Source organism: Muntiacus reevesi, chromosome 12, assembly GCF_963930625.1.
Source record: "Muntiacus reevesi chromosome 12, mMunRee1.1, whole genome shotgun sequence".
Taxonomy (NCBI): Eukaryota; Metazoa; Chordata; class Mammalia; order Artiodactyla; family Cervidae; genus Muntiacus; species Muntiacus reevesi.
Window position 1 is genome coordinate 75,334,402 of NC_089260.1, and position 16,773 is coordinate 75,351,174.

The window sequence follows — 16,773 nt, forward strand, 5'->3', positions numbered from 1 at the left end:
CCCAGGGCCTCGGGTCAGTTCCGCCCGAGCCTTCCCGTCTCGCCGGCAGATGGCGCTGCGGGCCCAGGCAGGACTCGAGGCGGGGGACCCGAGGGGCGGGCCGGCGGGGCATTCCCGCAGATCCGGGCTTGCCCGGGCCACAGCCCTCCTGAGCGCAGAGGGCAGGTCGGGGGGAGGGGGCTTCGGCATCCCACCGCCCAGGCCGCTGGCACACCCCGGCTCGCGGGCTCCAGCCTGGACCCTTAGGGGAGGAGGCTCCTGCTACTGCCCCAGAGGACCGGCCTGACCCACGGCCCAGTCGCCCAGCCCTGCCCTGCTACCCAGGCCGCTTCTCTCTGCCCGCCTCCATGCCCACCCCAGCCCTCTGAGGCTCTGCAATGCCTTCCTCTTGGGATGCCCTTGACAAAGAGTCTTTGCTGGACCAAACTTCAGCCGGGCTCCGGAACCTTCTCCTGGGCCCATCCTTGCTCTTCCTCATAAAGTGCAGTTCTAGCAAGAACAGCTCCTCTTCCGTGTCCCCTGCCCCGCACCCCCTGCGTATGATCGGGGTCCTCTTCCTCTGCTCGCTCCCAGGTGAGGTGTGAGCACCCGGCCTGCCTCCAGCGAGAACCCTGGTAGGTGGATCTAGCTAGACTCTCCCTATCCCTGATACCTCCTGCTAGTTATTTTGCATCCACTGACCCCCCCCCCACCCCCTCCGCCCTGTTCCTTGGCTGTAAATCCCCACTGCATTAAGAGCTGAGCCGGGTCTCTCCCCCCCTGCACGGCCCATCCCTGCACCTGCAGCCATAACCGCACGTGTATGAGTCTGGTCTTCACCCGGTGTCACTCCCTCCCCTCCATACCCCTGCTTTCCTAAAGAAAATCCCGCACTCTCTTATTCACCCTTGGGGACCCCAGCCCAAGTCACCTCCTCTGAGACACCACTCCTGACTTATCTGGGCTCCCAGAGCATATATTCTCCCTGCAGAGGTTGGTTCACCAGGAACTCTGAGTTCTGGGAGGTGGGGTGGTGCAGGCTGGGGTTCTGACGGGAGGTGACCGGCAGACAAATTCTCCCCCCTGAGGATGGGCTCCCAGGAGCACAGTGGCTCCATCAGACCACCTGACACCCTCCCGAGGTATTTAAGACATTGAGTGCAGCAGGCCCACGGGCTTCCCAGGTGACTCAATGGTAAAGAATCCACCTGCAATGCAGGAGATGTGGGTTCGATTCCTGGGTCGGGAAGATCTCCTGGAAGAGGAAATGGCAACCCACTCCGGTCTCCTTGCATGGAGAATCCCATGGACAGAGGAGCCTGGCGGGTTACAGTCCATAGGGTTAGAACTGGGAGTGACTTAGCAGGCTGGCAGACAGCCGGCCCTGCCTCAGGAGCAGAGCTGGGAGTCTAGTCCCAGGCTCCAGGCCTTCCTGGCTCAGGGAAGTCCTCCCCGGCGGAGTGTCCTGTCGGGGAGCAGTGAGGGCACCTGCCTGATGGGCCCTTGGGCTCCCTGGCCCCTGAGGTCAGTCCATGTCCTGCCAGCCACCCAGGGTCACCGGGCTCTGCCCATGCGTGCAGTCCTCGCCTCTAGAACCCTCCCTGCCCTCTGCTGGGCCCTCCTCCAGGCAGTTCCTGCCCCTCCCCCAGCCTCCCAGCCCGGGAGCGGATCTCTGTTGGCCCTCTCTCCCCACAGGCCCTGCACCCCATGAGGGTGGACACCTGGAACCCCCACCCTGCCATGCTCCAGCGTAAAGCTGGCGCCGACAACGTGCCCGGTGGACGAAAGCAGCAGCTGAGACCTGGCTGCCCAAGGAGGGGTCCTGCCTCGTGTCTCCAGGGCCGCCGGGATGGGGGCGGCAGTTAGCAGAGGCCCTGGCTCCCAAGCAGGCGCTCTGCCAGAGGTGCCTCCCGCTTTTCCAGGCTCCCTCCTCCCTCCACACACCTCTCCTAATCTTTCACAGAAAGAAAAAAGGGGAAAAGGGCCAAAGAAAGAGGTTTTCTTCTCCACTTTCTGAAAATGAGATTTTAAAAATAACCAAGAGGCGGTGCAGCGCCAGGAGGGGATTACGTGGGGAGCCTGGGCTGCGGGGCCTACCCGCCCCTCCTCCCCGGCAGGTGCCCTGCCCGCGGCCAGCAGCCTGTGCCCGCGCCACACTCAGCCTGGCCCCCTCGCTCTGCCCTTCCCTCTGTGCAGTGGGGGGCCAGGGGCGGGGGGCGAGCTGCTGAGAAGGGAGGTGGCCGTGGAGATGGAGGAGGTGGAAACGCTGGGGTTGGGACCCCAGGCTGCAGAAGGCCCCCAGTTCCTCGGTGCCCCTCCCTTGACTCCCTGCTCAGCCGCTGCCCGGCCCGTCCGTGTGGTTGCTCATCCCCGGGTGCTGAGCTCGCGGCCGCCACAGGGTGTCTGTAAGAGCCCGTCCTCGCGCCCTCCTTCCGTCCCTCCACGTGACATCCCATCTTGACTCTCAGCGTTAGTGTCATTTCTCCAAGAGGCTGACCTTGACATGGGATGGTCTCCGGGGTTACCCCTGCTGCCGCCACCCCACGGGTCCCTGAGAGTTTCCTCTCCCGTCCTCATCCCCACGGGTGTCTGTTTCATGGGCTTGACCTCTACCCTCTGTGCAGTCAGGCTGTGCGCTCCCTGAGGTGGGGGCTGGGGAACTATGGGTCTGCCCCATTCCCACGCCCCGGGCGCTTCCTGTCCCGGGGACTCCATGCCAGCCCCTGTGTTTCTTTGTCTGAAGGATTCTCTGGCCACAGGTGGGAGATGCAGGGCATCACCTCTCCAGGCAGCAGTGCTTAACTCATGACTGATAGGGTGGGTGGGTGACTAGGCCCTCACCTTCAGACAGGATGGCCTGGGTGGGGGCGCTGAGCCCCAGCAGCTCCCGGAGATGACCACTTAACCTGAATCACCCGCCTCCCTCTGTCCCTACCATGTGTACTGGGGTCAAGTCCTGTCCTCAGATTGTTTCTTAGGGCCAGGAGCGAGGCTGAATAATGGCCTCCCAAAGAGAGCTATGTTCCAATCCTTGGAACCTGTAATTGTTACCTTATAAGGCAAAAAAAAAGGGCTTTGTGGCTGTGATTAAGTTAAGAATCTTCCGATGGGGAGATTATCCGGATTATCTGGGTGGTCCCTTAAAGCAACCATTTGCATCCTTATGGAGAGGGGTAGGGGGAGTTTTATCAGACAGAAGAGGAGGAGGCCATGTGCCCACAGAGGTGGGCATGGGGGTTGGGGGGGTGGGTGCCAAGGGATGCTGGCAGCCCCCAGGAGCAGGGAGAGGGAGGAGCCGGTTCTCCTGGGAGCCGTGGGGTTAGCACGGCCCTTGACTGCATCCTAGTGATGCTGTCTTAAACCACCGACATTGTGGTGATTGTCACAGCAGCGCTAGGAAACAATACAACGTGCTTCGGTGGGAGACCGGACTACTGCACACTGGGTCTGTCCTAAATGTGGGGGCAGGCCAGCCAGCAGCTGTCCCTTCAAATCCTGGCTGCCGAGCTGCAACTACATTCCCCAGCCTCCCTTGCAGCCAAGAGCAACTAGCTGACTTAATTCCAGCCCTGGCATTTGAGAAATGAAGTGTACAATTTCTGTTCTTAGTCGCTTAGTCGTGTCTGACTGTTTGCGACCCCATGGTTGCCGGGTTCTGCCTGCAGCCCACCAGGTTCCTCTGTCTATGGGCTTCTCCAGGCAAGAATACAGGAGTGGGTTGCCATGCCCTCCTCCATGGGATCTTCCTGACCCAGGGATCAAACCCAGGTCTCCTGCACTGCAGGCAGATTCTTTACCATCTGAGCTACCAGGGAAGCCCAAGGCTACTGGAGTAGGTAGCCTATCCCTTCTCCAGGGGATCTTCCTGACCCAGGAATCAAACCGGGGTCTCCTGCGTTGAAGGAGGAATCTTTACCAGCTGAACCACCAGGGAAACTGCTGGCCAGAGAGGGTCCCCCATCCTCCTCTTCCCGGTTGAGAAGGAGATGGGAACGACAGTGGATGAGACCACGCCCTCAAGGGGCGGGGCCACAGCCCGAAGGAGCCGGGCCTGCCCTGGAGCCCTGGACAGCTGGATGGCTGCAGGTGGGCCTGGACCGTTGGAGGCACCACCTTACTGAGGTTGCTCTTTGTTACCACGGTTTGGCCGTTACCCTATTACGCAGGCCTTGAGTGGCGACTAACAGACCTGTCTTGTCCACGGTGTTCAGTGGCCATTTGTAGAATGTCAGTGTCAGGTTTTTCTCCAGCGTTGTCCCCACCATGCGGATAGCAAGCAGCCGCCCAGGGTCACTGGGCTGGGCTGAGCTGGTACGACGTCTGCCCTGAGAGCTGGCATCTGGTGGTCCTGCAGCACAGGACCTTGGGAAGCGGGCCGGTCCGTAAGACACAGGCATCCCTCAGCTGCCTTTGAGGCCCAAGGGCTGGCCGTGCTCCCGCCCACCAGTCCCACGAGGGCCAGGCCCTCAGCCTTCCTGGCCTCCCCCACATCCCACTCCACGCCTTCCTGGCCAGGGGCTCCGGACGCACTGGTGGGTGGGATGCAGTGCGTGCCAGGCAGGGCGATGTGTGTGTGCTCAACTGTGTCCGACTCTTTGTGACCTCATGGACTGTAGCCCGCCAGGCTTCTCTTTCCATGGGATTTCCCAGGCAAGAATACTGGAGTGGGTTGCCAGTTCCTGCTCTAGGGGATCCCCAACCCAGGGATCCAGCCTGCGTCTCTTGAGTCCCCTGCATTGGCAGGAAGACTCTTTACCACTCTTTACCTCTTTACCACTAGCCACCTGGACTCTGGGTCGCCGCTTCTCAGGGTCGCCCCCGGCACTCGGGACCGGGTCTCTCTGATGGAGGAGGTGGTCCCCACATGCCTGTGCCCAGAGCACCTGGCCATCGTGGGTCAGGAGCTGTGCTGTGGGCTAACACGGGGGTAAACAGGAGGGAGCTGTGCGCTCCTCTCTCGCCAGCTTGAGGAGCACAGGGGGATTCTCTGTATCCTGTGCTGCCCCCCCGTCGTTTTGTTGGTGGAGCTAAAACATGCTCCCCAGGGCTTCCAGAGGAGAGCTGGAGGCTGTCCAGCCCCTTGCCGGGCTCCAAGGTTCAGAGCCAGCAAGGAGGGATTAACCTGGGAGGGTCACTGGGGTGAGGACAGAGGTCTCCGAGTGCCAGGGTGGGGTCCCCACGGCTCCTGAGAAGGGCCAGGTGAGCCATGGGGGGTCAGGGGAGAGGCCCTGTGCCTGCTGACCCTCCCCCCCAGCCCCAGGGCACTTCCGGGTGGGGTCCCTTTAAATTCAAGGTTCTCTCCTCCCCAGAAGGCCCCTCCCCCAGTCTCCTGGGCAGCCGGGTAAACAAGCCTGACCCCAGGCTGCTGACATGGCTTCCCCCTGTTCCGGGGACCCCAACCCGGCAGGTCTGCCCCCGTGTCCTGTAGCCACTCCAGGTGAGACACGCGGCGGGGTTCAGGGTGGAGGAGAAAGGGGTGCTCATGGCAGCTGGGCTCTGAGGACGTGGGAGAGAAGGCAGCGCCCCCACCTCTTCCTGGGGGGGTTTCCCCAGGGTCACACAGCAGGGCAGGGCAGGGTGGGGGCGAGCACCCCATCCCCTGACAGTTCTTCTTGTTGTCCTGTGGCCCTCCCCGGGGTCCTGCAGCCCATGGACCCTGAGCCGGGAAGTGGGCCAGGGTCCTCCTTACTCCTCAAAGCCCTTCCAGTTCCTTCTCCGGCCCCTTCCCCCCACCTCTGTAAAAGCCCAGGGCTAGTCCCAGCTCCTCAGAAGTAGACTCTTGGACTTCCCTGGTGGACCAGTGGTTAAGAGTCCGCACTCCCAGTGCAGGGGGAGTGGGTTCTATCCCTGGTCAGGGAACTAGACCCCACGTGCCACGTGATCAGCAACAACAACAAAAGGAGGTGCACACCCACTGAGCGTACTGGGCGGGCTCTTACCCTCCCCGCCCCGTGGGGCCTGGACACTGACCCTGTCTCCACCTGTGCTGCCATGACATGGGCGATCTCCCCTTCTCCCGCCCCTCAGTCCCCCAGACACCTCTCTGAAACGTGTCCCCCAGCCACCCCTGCAGTGGTCGTGTCTCACCAGCATCCAAACTGCAGCCCGGCGCTGACCCCAATCTGGGGACCAGGACTCCAGAACCATAGTCCACTGTTTGCAGCGTTCCCTGCCTCCTCCCCCTGGTCCCACCCCCTCACGCCCCCATCCAGCTCTGCAGTGATCATCACACCCTCACCACACCCTCCTGCCCTGTGCCCTCTCCCATCTGATGGCACCCCCCCGCCCCAGCTCTCTGCCTACTCCTCGCGGGCACCCGCACGCTGAGCTTGAGCGGAGCTGGGGATCAACTCAGCCAGGCTAATGTTCCCGTTACATTCCTGGCGGCGAGCTGCAGGGGGGGCTGCGTGCCAGGGTCCCACTGTATCCCTCCTCCTGCCCAGCCCCTCCTCTCTCCCAGCAACTGCCTCGCACCCCCGCTCCCAGCGCCCACCCCCCTCTCCCTCTTCACGCTCAGCTGCTGGCCTTGCTCCCGCCCTCGCAGAGAGAGAGGACCCCCACAGGCTCCGGGCACGGCAGCCGCCCACTGCACCTGGGCCCGCGGGCCCGTGCTCCCCCGCCTGCTCCTGCACGAACCACCCCCTCCCAGCCGTGGCCCAGCCTCGCCTGCCCACGGCCTTCACTCCAGCACCTCTCCACCCTCCTCTCCCGCATTCTGACATTTTCTCTTTACGAGATCTTTCTCATCGACATAAAAGCATTCAGCTACACATCCTGTCTCCTGACCCCACTTCCCTTGTAGCTACCGCCCTATTTCTCTGCTCCCCATTTTTAGCAAAACTCCTGGAAAAGGTTATTTATACGTACGTGCTGCCTCCCAGTCTTTCCCTCCCATTTGCTCTGGAATGCAGTGGACCCAGCCCCTCATTCCTGGACTTGGCCACAGAAGCTCTGGTCAGGGTCAGGGGTGACCTCCACGCTGCTGAACCTGACGTCAGTTCTCAGGTGCCCTTTGACATGACCCATCAGCAGCTCAGGGGCTTCCCAGGTGGTGCTAGTGGTAAAGAACCCGCCTGCCAATGCAGGAGACATAGGAGACACGGGTTTGATTGCTGGATTGTGAAGATCCCCTGGAGGAGGGCATGGCAACCCACTCCAGTGTTCTTGCCTGAAGAATCCCATGGACGGAGGAACCTGGAGGGCTACGGTCCATGGGGTGGCACAGAGCCGGACACGACTGAGAGACACATGCAGTGTATTTGAAGGGGAAGCTCAGGGCCCAGGGCCCCCTCCCCGCTGACTCCCAGAGCCCCAGCCTGCCCTTCTCGTCTCGCGTCACTGCTGTTCCACCTTCTCTCCCTGACCTGGGGAAGCTGGGGGCCCAGGCCGGCTGCTCAGTCTTCTTCCCTCTCTGTCTCACGATCACGTCCAGTTCTGAGGCAGTGAGAGCGTGGGTCCTAACTACTGGACCACTGGGGAATCCCCTGTGGCTTTAAATGCCACCATCTCCCAGGAGTCTGTCTGTCTTCAGCCGGGAGCCCCCCACAAGCCAAGACTCTAGCTAACTCTCCTCTGCACCTCTTCCCCGGCCTATCTGAAGGCATCACCGGTCCAGAATTAGACTCTTGAGCCCCTAGCCCCAAGTTGCTCCTCTCAGTATATGGGGCTTCCTTTCCTCCAGTGGCTCAGGCCAGAAACTGCGAGTCTTCTCTTTGCTCTCCTCCCCTTCCCCCACCAGCCCCTCCATCGGCAGAGCCTGTGGGCTCCATCTTCAAGACACATGTAGAAGCAGCACTTCTCTCCGCTGAGCCCCCAGCCCCTCTGCCCTGGATTGCTGCCCTGGCCGCCTTGTGGTCTGCGTGGCGGCCCCTACCCCTCACCTGTCTGCTCTGCAACCACCAGACCCACCTGGCTAACTGCCAGTCAGGGGTGGTCAGTCCTCTCCTGCCCCCCGGGGGCCCTCCCCTCTTCTCCACAACTCTCACCCGTGGCCCACAGCAACACCCCAAAGCGCCTCTGCACAGCCCACCGCCTGCTGGTACTAAGTGTGAGGTCGGGCCAGTGCTGTGGACACCAGTGCAGTGCTGTGCCTCCGGCCACTCACCCTGGAGGCCTTCAGGGAGGAGGTGTCCCGGTGGACAGGACAGGCTGCCCGGGGTGGGGGCACAGCCATTCTGCCATCCAAATCTGAGGCTCCTGCAAGGCTGCCTCGGACCTGTCCAAGGTGCTGAGTGCAGTGGGCCCCGAGCCAGCCCCCTCTGGCCTCACACCCTGCTCAGAGCCAGTCCACCTGGGTCTGTGATTCTGGAAGCAACCGCTTTGGTGCTGAGCTAGGAAGGCACTTCCCACTGACAACGCGGTTCACAGGAGGACCTGACAGAGGTTCACAAAGGTTCATGACAAGGATGGCAGAACGGGCTCAACTGTTTCCATTTTTCAGATGGGGAAACTGAGGCGCAGGGAATCCAGAACCCAGACCACGCTCTCCCAGGTGAAGGAAGCGCCTCTGACCCAGGTCTGCTGGCTCCTGCCCCTGGCCTGGGAGAAGCCGAGTGTGTGAGGTACACAGCTGTGGCGGAGCCTGGTGCACAGCGGATGCCCCAGGGTACTTATCAGGGGAGGAGAGTCATCGTCCAGGGGCCCCTAGCAGGAGGGTGGGCACGGGGGCGCTCCTGCAGCCATCAGTTCAGGGCAGGCCTCTCTGGGTCTGCATTCTCACCAGGAAAACAGACTGAGTGCTGTTGCCCCTCACAGGGGTGTAGGGGGAGGACCTAAGAACTCACGCTCAGAGCCTTGTATGGGTTCATCCATCACCTCCTCCCAGGCCCTCCACCCGAGTCCTGCCTTGTCTCCAAGGAGCTGCCCAGTTGGTCCTGTGTCCCCAGAGGCTTATCTATACCCAGGGAGGGCCCATGGTTGCATCGTTGAGTTCAGTATCCCCAGAGCTAAGCACTTTGCAGAAGGAAGGAAGGGGGCAAGGGGGAAGGGTCTCTCCTAGCAGCTCATAGAAGGTGTGGGCTTGGAATGGCGGCTTGGGCTGCTGCCTGGGACCATGGATGGATGGGCCTCACGGGTGCAGAGGCCCCCACCCAGGGGCACAGTGCTGCGTCCATACACACGTGATATCTGAGAGCGGACCCCTGGATTTCACCGGACCCCCGCTTCCTGGGAATCCATGTGTGAGTCAGCGATCAGCCATGTCCCCATTTCTCCTGGAATGTGCTCCTGGAATGTGCTCCTGGAGTGAGGGGGAAGGGAGTGTCCCACGGACATAGCACCAGCCCAGCTTCCAACCGGATCCTTCTCCCTGGTGAAGCTGGTCAAGCTGGTCAGCCCCCTGGGTCCCAGATCCCCGTGCCCAGGCAGGGCTCCCCCCTCCCCCCATCTGTTGACACAAGGCCGGCTCTGGCCCCTCCATGCTGGCCCTGCTGAGTCCTCCTTCGAATTCACCCTCACCTGGCTCTGTCCTCCTCCCCCGCAGTCCATCCTCTGCCCAGGCCCAGGATCGACTTTACACTGAGAGTCATCAGGTCACCCCTGCTCTCTGGGGATGACCCCAGGTCCACATCAGGCTCTGCGAGGTCCCCGCAAAGCTATCCAGACTCCTCCCCTTCTGAAACTTTCCGCCCAAATAGTATACAGTGGCTATATTCTAACACACCCCTCCGGGCCTTTCTGCCACTCACAGCTCCTTAGCGCTGTCCCTGGAAATTAGTCTCCCTCTCCGGTACCCCTCCCCTCTCTGTCTCCACGTGGCCCCTCTTGGCCTCTCTGGCTCAGCGCGGGTGGCTGCGGGAGTCGCTTATCTCTGGCCGCTCCGATCCCTGCCCGCAGGCCCCGCCGCGCCCCAGGAGCCCCAGTTCCCGGACATCTACGGCGGGGACGCGCAGCTGTGGGAGGCGCACTTCCGCGGCATCGCGCGCGCCTACCGCGCGCTGGGCAAGGAGAACGACTTCGCCATCCGGGTGCTCACGGAGGACTTCACGCTGCCCTTCCCGTTCGCCTGGCCGCCGGGGCCCGACCCGGCTCGCGGGCCGCTCTTCTACGACCCGCACGACCGCACGGGCTTCGACTTCCTGCTGCGGGGCCCGGGCGCGCCGCCCCCCGCGCTGCTGCGGCCCCTGCACAACACGGCGCAGGCGGCGCTGCGCAAGCGGCGCCTGGAGCAGCTGGCGCTGAGCTACGCGCACGCGGGCGCCGGCCCCCAGCCCGGCCTGGTGCTGCTGGCGCCCGCGCCCGCCGCAGCGGGCAGCGCCTTCGCTGGGCCCGAGGCCGCTTTCCCCAGCGGGGGCGCCCCCTGGCTGGGCTAGGGCAGTCCCGAGATTGTCAATAAAGCGTGCAGTGCCTCTGCTTCTCTCGCCCCGAGGCTCTTTGCCAGACACACCTGGGCGGGCGTCTGGTGCCAGCAGAGCCCCGGGGGCCGGGTCCGCGGTGTTGTGGGATGTCCACTTTGTCCCAAGTGGCTAATGAATCAAGGCGGGAAGTCAGAGTGGCAGCCTTGATGGGCTGGCTAGACCGGGAGCAGCTGTGAGGGGGAGAGGACCTGGGATAGTGGGGAGGTGGGTGGCCCTCGTGGAGGGGAGAGGACCTGGGATAGTGGGGGGGTGGGGTGGCCCTCTGGGACCCTGGTCACAGCCTCTTGGTGGGCATTAGCGCCCCCATGCTGCAGGTGAGGACCCTGGGTCCGAGTGCTCCCGGGAGCATCTACAATTTGGTTCCCGTGTGACTGCAAGTTCAGCAGGGGTCCTGTCTTCCAGAACAGAGGGGCATCAGGGTCGGGTGAGGGACGTGGATAGAGAGACGGGAGGGAAGGAGCACAGGGCAGGAGGGGCGGGGAGGATGTGATGGGGAAACAGGAGCCAGGACACAAGCATCACACGGGGAGCCCAGTCCCCAGGCTGCTGCTTTCCTGCCAGCCCTCTGTGCTGGCTCTGCAGAGAAGAGGGTCCTCCTGCCCCCCACTCCCATCCCCGTCCCTCTTATGGGGTTGAGAGATCGGCTGAGGCCATTGGTGACCTGGCCTCCATCCTGGGTGTCTCCCTCTGTAGGTGAGAAGCCCTGGCAGAGGCCAGTCTATTGTGGCCTCCTGGTGCCGGCAGAGCTGCTGGACGCAGGGCCTGGGTGACCTTCTTCTCCCACCTGCCGGCCAAGGCTCAGCTTTCCTCTTGTTGGGGGCTTGGATCCGAGGCGTGCAGGAGGCAGGGGGCTGGAGGGCGCATTCTTACTCAAGTACAGATGGAATCGGAGCTTTTTTTTATCCCTTTCTTCTAATCCGGGAGTTATTTATAGCTTCCTGGTGGTGGGCAGAGATGGTTTTTCCAAAGTCTTGCTTGGTGTGCAGGAGAACCAGTGATAAGAAATGCTCAGCTCTGGAGGACAGGGGCTCAGCCTCTGCAAGAGGGGTCCTTAGCTTCCCCCTTCTCTGGTGGGGACCCCACAAGACCCCTGACCCTGCTCCAGATTCCTTTCCACTTGTGGTCCCATCTCTCCAATTTTATAGACATGTGCAGTGGTTACACCGCAATCCTCATGCATGTGAATCCTGACAGAGTAACAGAAATGATTCTGTTAAGGGATTCTATCAATATCCCTGTGTTGAATACTAATTGTTCGGGTTTCCCCAGAAGCAGGCCCTAAATGTGGATTTGAGTGCAGGTGACTGAAGCGGAAGGTGACCCTTGGAAACATAGGTAGGGGAGTGAGGAGGTGAGAGAGACAAGGGAAGGAAGCCAGTGGGGGGAGCATGCTGTGCAGCTAGGTAGGCCTGCAGGTGTATGGAAGCCCCTCTGGGAACCCTGGGAGACCGCATGGGGACTGCCGCACCGCCAGCCCGCCTCCAGGACGGGGAAGCCAGTGTTTAAACTCTGCCTCCCTTGTGCTGTGGGGACCGAGCCTGCAATTCACCCAAAAACAGCATACATGGGGAGGAACTGTTTAGAAACTTTTATAAGGTGCCAGAGTAGCTTTATAACTGTAAAGTGTGATAAGAATTTGGAGTTTATATTTAGTATATTCCTTAAATAGAAATTTTTCTAGAAATGTATTTTTAATGTAGTTTATGGCAATGGCAACCCACTCCAGTACTCTTGCCTGGAAAATCCCATGGACGGAGGAGCCTGGTGGGCTGCAGTTCATGGGGTCACAAAGAGTTGGACATGACTGAGCGACTTCCCTTTCACTTTTTACTTTCATGCATTGGGGAAGGAAATGGCAACCCACTCCAGTGTTCTTGCCTGGAGAATTCCAGGGACGGAGGAGCCTGGTAGGCTGCCATCTATGGGGTCGCACAGAGTCGGACATGACTGAAGTGACTTAGCAGCAGCAGCATGGAGGTATTGGGGCTTCCCAGATGGCGCTAGTGGTAAAGAACCTGCCTGCCAATGCAGGAGACATAAGAGATGCGGGTTTGATTCCTGGGTCCAGAAGATCCCTTGGAGGAGAACATGGCAACCCACTCTAGTATTCTTGCCTGGAGAATCCCATCGACAGAGGAGCATGGTGGGCTACAGTCCACGGGGTCACAAAGAGTCAGACACCACTGAGCGACTTAGCATGCACACATGGAAGTATTTGTCTATGACATGTTGGAAATAAAAACGTGGCCCTTTACTTCTCTAGTCTGAGAAGTACTGACCAAGGGGAGAAAGATAAGTAACCAAATAAGTAACCTACTAAAGAAACAAACATGACTAAAAAAATAAAAACAGCAGTAAGTACTATGAAGAAAATGAGTAAGGACAGGTCCTATTTCAAACAAAGTGGTCATGAGGGCCTCTTGGAGGAGGTGACATCTGAGGTTGGAAGAGTGAGGAGGACCCGTCACTTGAACTTTTGGGGAGGGGGCTCCAGGCAGAGGGGATAGACTGTGCAAAGGCTGAGCAATTAAAAATAAAGCTACAAAGGTCACAGGACTGGAAGCAGTGGGTGCAAGGCCAGAGCACAATGAGCAAGAAGAGACTCTCATTGTCTGATAAATAGCCTTCCATTTATGGGGAAGACTCTTTCCCCACAAGACTCTAGGATCCCAAAGCCCTTTCATGCTTACTGCATCTTTTCATCCGCCCTGTAGTTCCATGAGGTCAGTGGGTGGAAGAGGGCCCTGGGGCCTAGAGGGAAGGGACGTGCCCAAGAGCATAAGCCAGCATGTTATTAGAACTCCACATTATAGCCACGGAAGGCCTGGCTACAACAGGCTTAAATGGGAGAAAGTTAGAAAGAATGGTTCATGTAACTGGAAGATCCAGAAATAAACTGAGCTTCAGGTAAGGTTTGATCCAGGAGCTCAAGTTTGGATCTGTCCCTCCGACTAGCTTCATTAATGATGACAGCATGCCTGATGCGCCTTCTGACTTTTCATTCTCCCTGGCCACTGACAAGGAGAGAGGCCACTGACTTCCCAGCGCTCTCATGGAAGAATGGATCCATCTCAAGCCCCAAGAAGCCTCCCTGAATGACCCATTGGTCCAGTAGGGTCACGTGTCTAGTCCTAAATCAGACAGTATCCTGTACTCACTGACCTAGGCATGTGTTTCCTGAACCAATCCCTATGACGAGTGGGTGGGGTTACCCTGACTGGATTCTAAGAATAAGGCCGGGAACAGTATCCTGGATCAGCTTGAGGGGAATGGAAGGGATGTTGGGGAGGTGACTCCCATGTCCATCACAGCCAGGAGGTGTGAGCCGTGTGGTGTGGCCTCATGCATTTTCTCTTCCAATTAAGTACGCTGTTCCTGGAGAGAAGCTTGGGTCAGAAATGGCCACAGCGGGACCTCTACTCTTTCATGTGAAGCAAGATTGATCATCTAAGTTGTCTCCTGACTACCCACTCAGTGTGGGGGCGGGGCATTCACGGGTGGAAGACTTCCTGCATCAAGAAACCTGTGGGGGTGGGGAATGTTGGGAGACGTCAGGACCTCTGCTCATTGCCCCTTGGATGAGTGTCTGGGCAGCCCCTCCTGGGATGCAGGGTCTCCTGCTGCCCTCCTCACAGACAGAGCCATGAAGCCCTGGCCTGGCCTTTTTGCTCTGGCTGCTAGGGAGCTCAAAGCCCACCTGTGCCTCTCTGCCCTAGCTTTCCTTGGGTGTGATCTCCCAGGTAGGGCGCCTCTAACTTCTGGCCTCACTGTTTTATCCTGGACTGGCTTTCGAGTCTTAGGCTAAGGGGATAAAATCTTAAAAATGATGCTTCCAATTATTTTTGGAAATTGGAGAGAAACACCTTTTTTGAATGTTGCAGACTGTTTCACCCCCTCTGATTTGCCAGAAGATTCCTCTGTATTCTCAGAGTCAAGCCTGGTGGTCTGCACTGAATATTGTGGGTGTTGTGTCGGGGCTGACTGCTGTGACATTGGGCCCTGGTACTTGCTGGGGTGGGCAGTGGCTACCTCCCAGGCTCCGGGAGACAACATACCTCTGCCAGAAAGCTGGGTCCTCTATGCACCGGCACTGTAGCCCTCGGTCAGCACTTATCTAGGGTCTCAGGTCCTCAGTGGTAGGTGGGAGCACGGTCACGGTGCCTCTGGGTGGGACGCTGGGAGGGGGGAGGTGGGAGAGCTCATTGTTCAGGCCCCTGTGTCGGCCTGGCATGCAGTGAGAGCCTGCAGAGGGCCAGCTGTTTCCGCTGGGACTGTCCACTCTCTGGCAGCTAGCCTTCTCCCATTGTCTTAACCTAGGGGGGGGGATCTCCTCCTCTGTCCTTCTCCACCCTGGAGCCCAACGCACGCCTCCTCTCCACATGCCTCACTCGGGGCACCAGCAGCCTCGCCAGGTCACTCACACCCACACCACCGCTGGTACAGCAGCATGTGGGGCAGGGTGTGACCCGTCAGTGGTCACTCGGGACCTCTGCCCCTAGAACCTGCTTGTGGGGGCTGCTCTGAATGTTATGAATGTGACCGGGGGCTGTCAGCTTGCTGAGCAGGGAAGCTGGGCATCCTAGGGGTCCCCGGGGGAGGACAGGAGTCGGGAATGTCTGCAACATTCAGAAAAAGGTGTTTCCCTCCAATTTCCAAAAATAATTGGAAGCATCATTTTTAAGATTTTATCCCCTTAGCCTAAGACTCGAAAGCCAGTCCAGGATAAAACAGCGAGGCCAGAAGTTAGAGGCAGGTTCCCTCTACCTTCCAGCCAGCACAGCTTTCCCAGGAAGACTGGAGACTCCATGTCCTTCCATATTCCAAGGAGACAGCTCCCGTTTGATCCCTGCACTGCTAGGAACAGGGGTCAGGGCCCCTCCACCCCCTGCCTCTGCTCCAGTTTCCTCAAGAACAGACTCTGAGGAACAGTGAGAATGTTTAATTAATTGCAATTACAATCTTCAAAGGAAGCCGGGAGTTGAAACTTGTTCCTAATTACTGTGTTGCGATGTCGGCCGGCTCCCCAAATTGATCATGTTAGAATTTCCGATGGAGGATTAATTGAGTTGCTGCGAGGACCACTTTGCGTCCCTCCTCCTTAGAAGCGGCCTGTGCGCAGCCTGGAATGACAATGAGGGGGCCGGGTGGAGGCTGGCAGGAGCCAGCCTGATGAAGAGCTCCCAGCCCAGGTCAGGGCCGCAGCCTCGGCCTGTGGGCTGGCCGAGCGGCTCCCTGCAGTCCCTGGTGCGTGCACTTCACCCAGTGTCTCCTGCTCCTGCTTCTGGAATTTCCCTGCGTGGGGCCTGCTCTCTAGGCCCCCTGTGTTTAGGTGGGGCCTGCGACTAGTGCTGGCCAGCAAGTCCTGGTCACCGTGACATTTGTCTCTTCGGGGCCAGAGGCCTTCCTGCTGGGATAACACCCTCAGGAGTCTTTCCTTCCTCTGCCCAGTGACCCGTGGCCCCGGAGACAGTGCCTTCTCCACATCGCGCATCGTTGCTCCAGCTCCTAAGATTCGGAGGCTGTTTCCTCCCGTGGCTCGGTCTAGCGCCTCCCGGTTGATACAGCCTCTGCAGGCGAGACTGTGCAGGCCCAGAGCCAGATGAGACCAGGGGCCCTTGTTCAAAATCAGGAAAATAGCAGTATGACAACAGCAGAGCATTAAACCGGCCCTGGAGTGTGACTGCCCAGGTCCCCGGCCCCAGACCCTGTAGAACGAGAGGAGGGAGCTGTGAGCAGGCCTCGTGGAGGCAGGTTCTGTGGGACCCATGGCAGGAGAAGGGTGTGGGCCGCCATCCCTGTCCTCTGTCCTGCAGGGCCCGCCGCCCTCTCGTCCGACCTCAGTCGCCTTCTGCTGCTTTCCATGGAGTCGCTGAGCTGTTGCTCCTTTTCAGACGGGCTCTCTGCTCTGCAATGTGCCCTGGGTGTGGGGGTCGCAGGCCCCCGGGAGTGCTCCCATCCAGGGCTGCAGAGAGGCTCGAGGGATGTCAGGCAGGTAGGGGAGGGAGGCCACCAGGGAGGGGTTTGAACAGAGCCCCCAGGGAAGGGGTGGGGGGCAGACTCTGAAGAGGGGAGCCCAGGAGGTGAAGGATGCCCGTTTCTTGTGTAGGACCGAACTAACAGAACTTTGGCTTGTTCCTTGGTGGGCTTGGAGCAGAGCAATGACAGCGTCTCATAATTCTTTAAAGCCTGCATTCATAGGGGTGGTGCTGATTTCACCCCCTTGGGGAAAATCTGGTTCTTGGGGGGTTCTTAAGTCTGGTTCTTAAGATTTCAGTGAAGAGATCTTACTTGTTATGTTTGAAGCACAGCTACACGTAAAGTACACACACAGAGATGCACAGTTCATCTGTGGTCTTAAAATTTCGTGGGGAGCAAACTAGGAAGACATGTCTAAAAAGACTCCTTAGGTGCTGAGGGGCAGAAAATGAAAGGAAGGTTG

At 59.6% G+C, this 16,773-nt stretch overlaps 1 protein-coding gene across 1 annotated transcript; it reads left to right on the forward strand.

The window, feature by feature from the left end:
• The first annotated feature begins 5,349 nt into the window (after window positions 1-5,349).
• C12H8orf90 (chromosome 12 C8orf90 homolog) lies at window positions 5,350-10,289 on the forward strand. Its single transcript, XM_065902606.1, has 2 exons — window positions 5,350-5,428; window positions 9,814-10,289. Exons 1-2 carry the CDS (start codon window positions 5,350-5,352, stop codon window positions 10,287-10,289), a joined length of 555 nt encoding a protein of 184 aa, XP_065758678.1.
• Window positions 10,290-16,773: the final 6,484 nt, after the last annotated feature.

Coding starts and splice junctions, on each gene's coding strand:
- C12H8orf90 (XM_065902606.1), top strand. CDS start 5,350: ATGGCTTCCCCCTGTTCCGGGGACCCCAACCCGGCAGGTCTGCCCCCG. Junction 5,429..9,813: donor CACTCCAGGTGAGACACGCG/GCGGGGTTCAGG, acceptor CCCTGCCCGCAG/GCCCCGCCGCGCCCCAGGAG.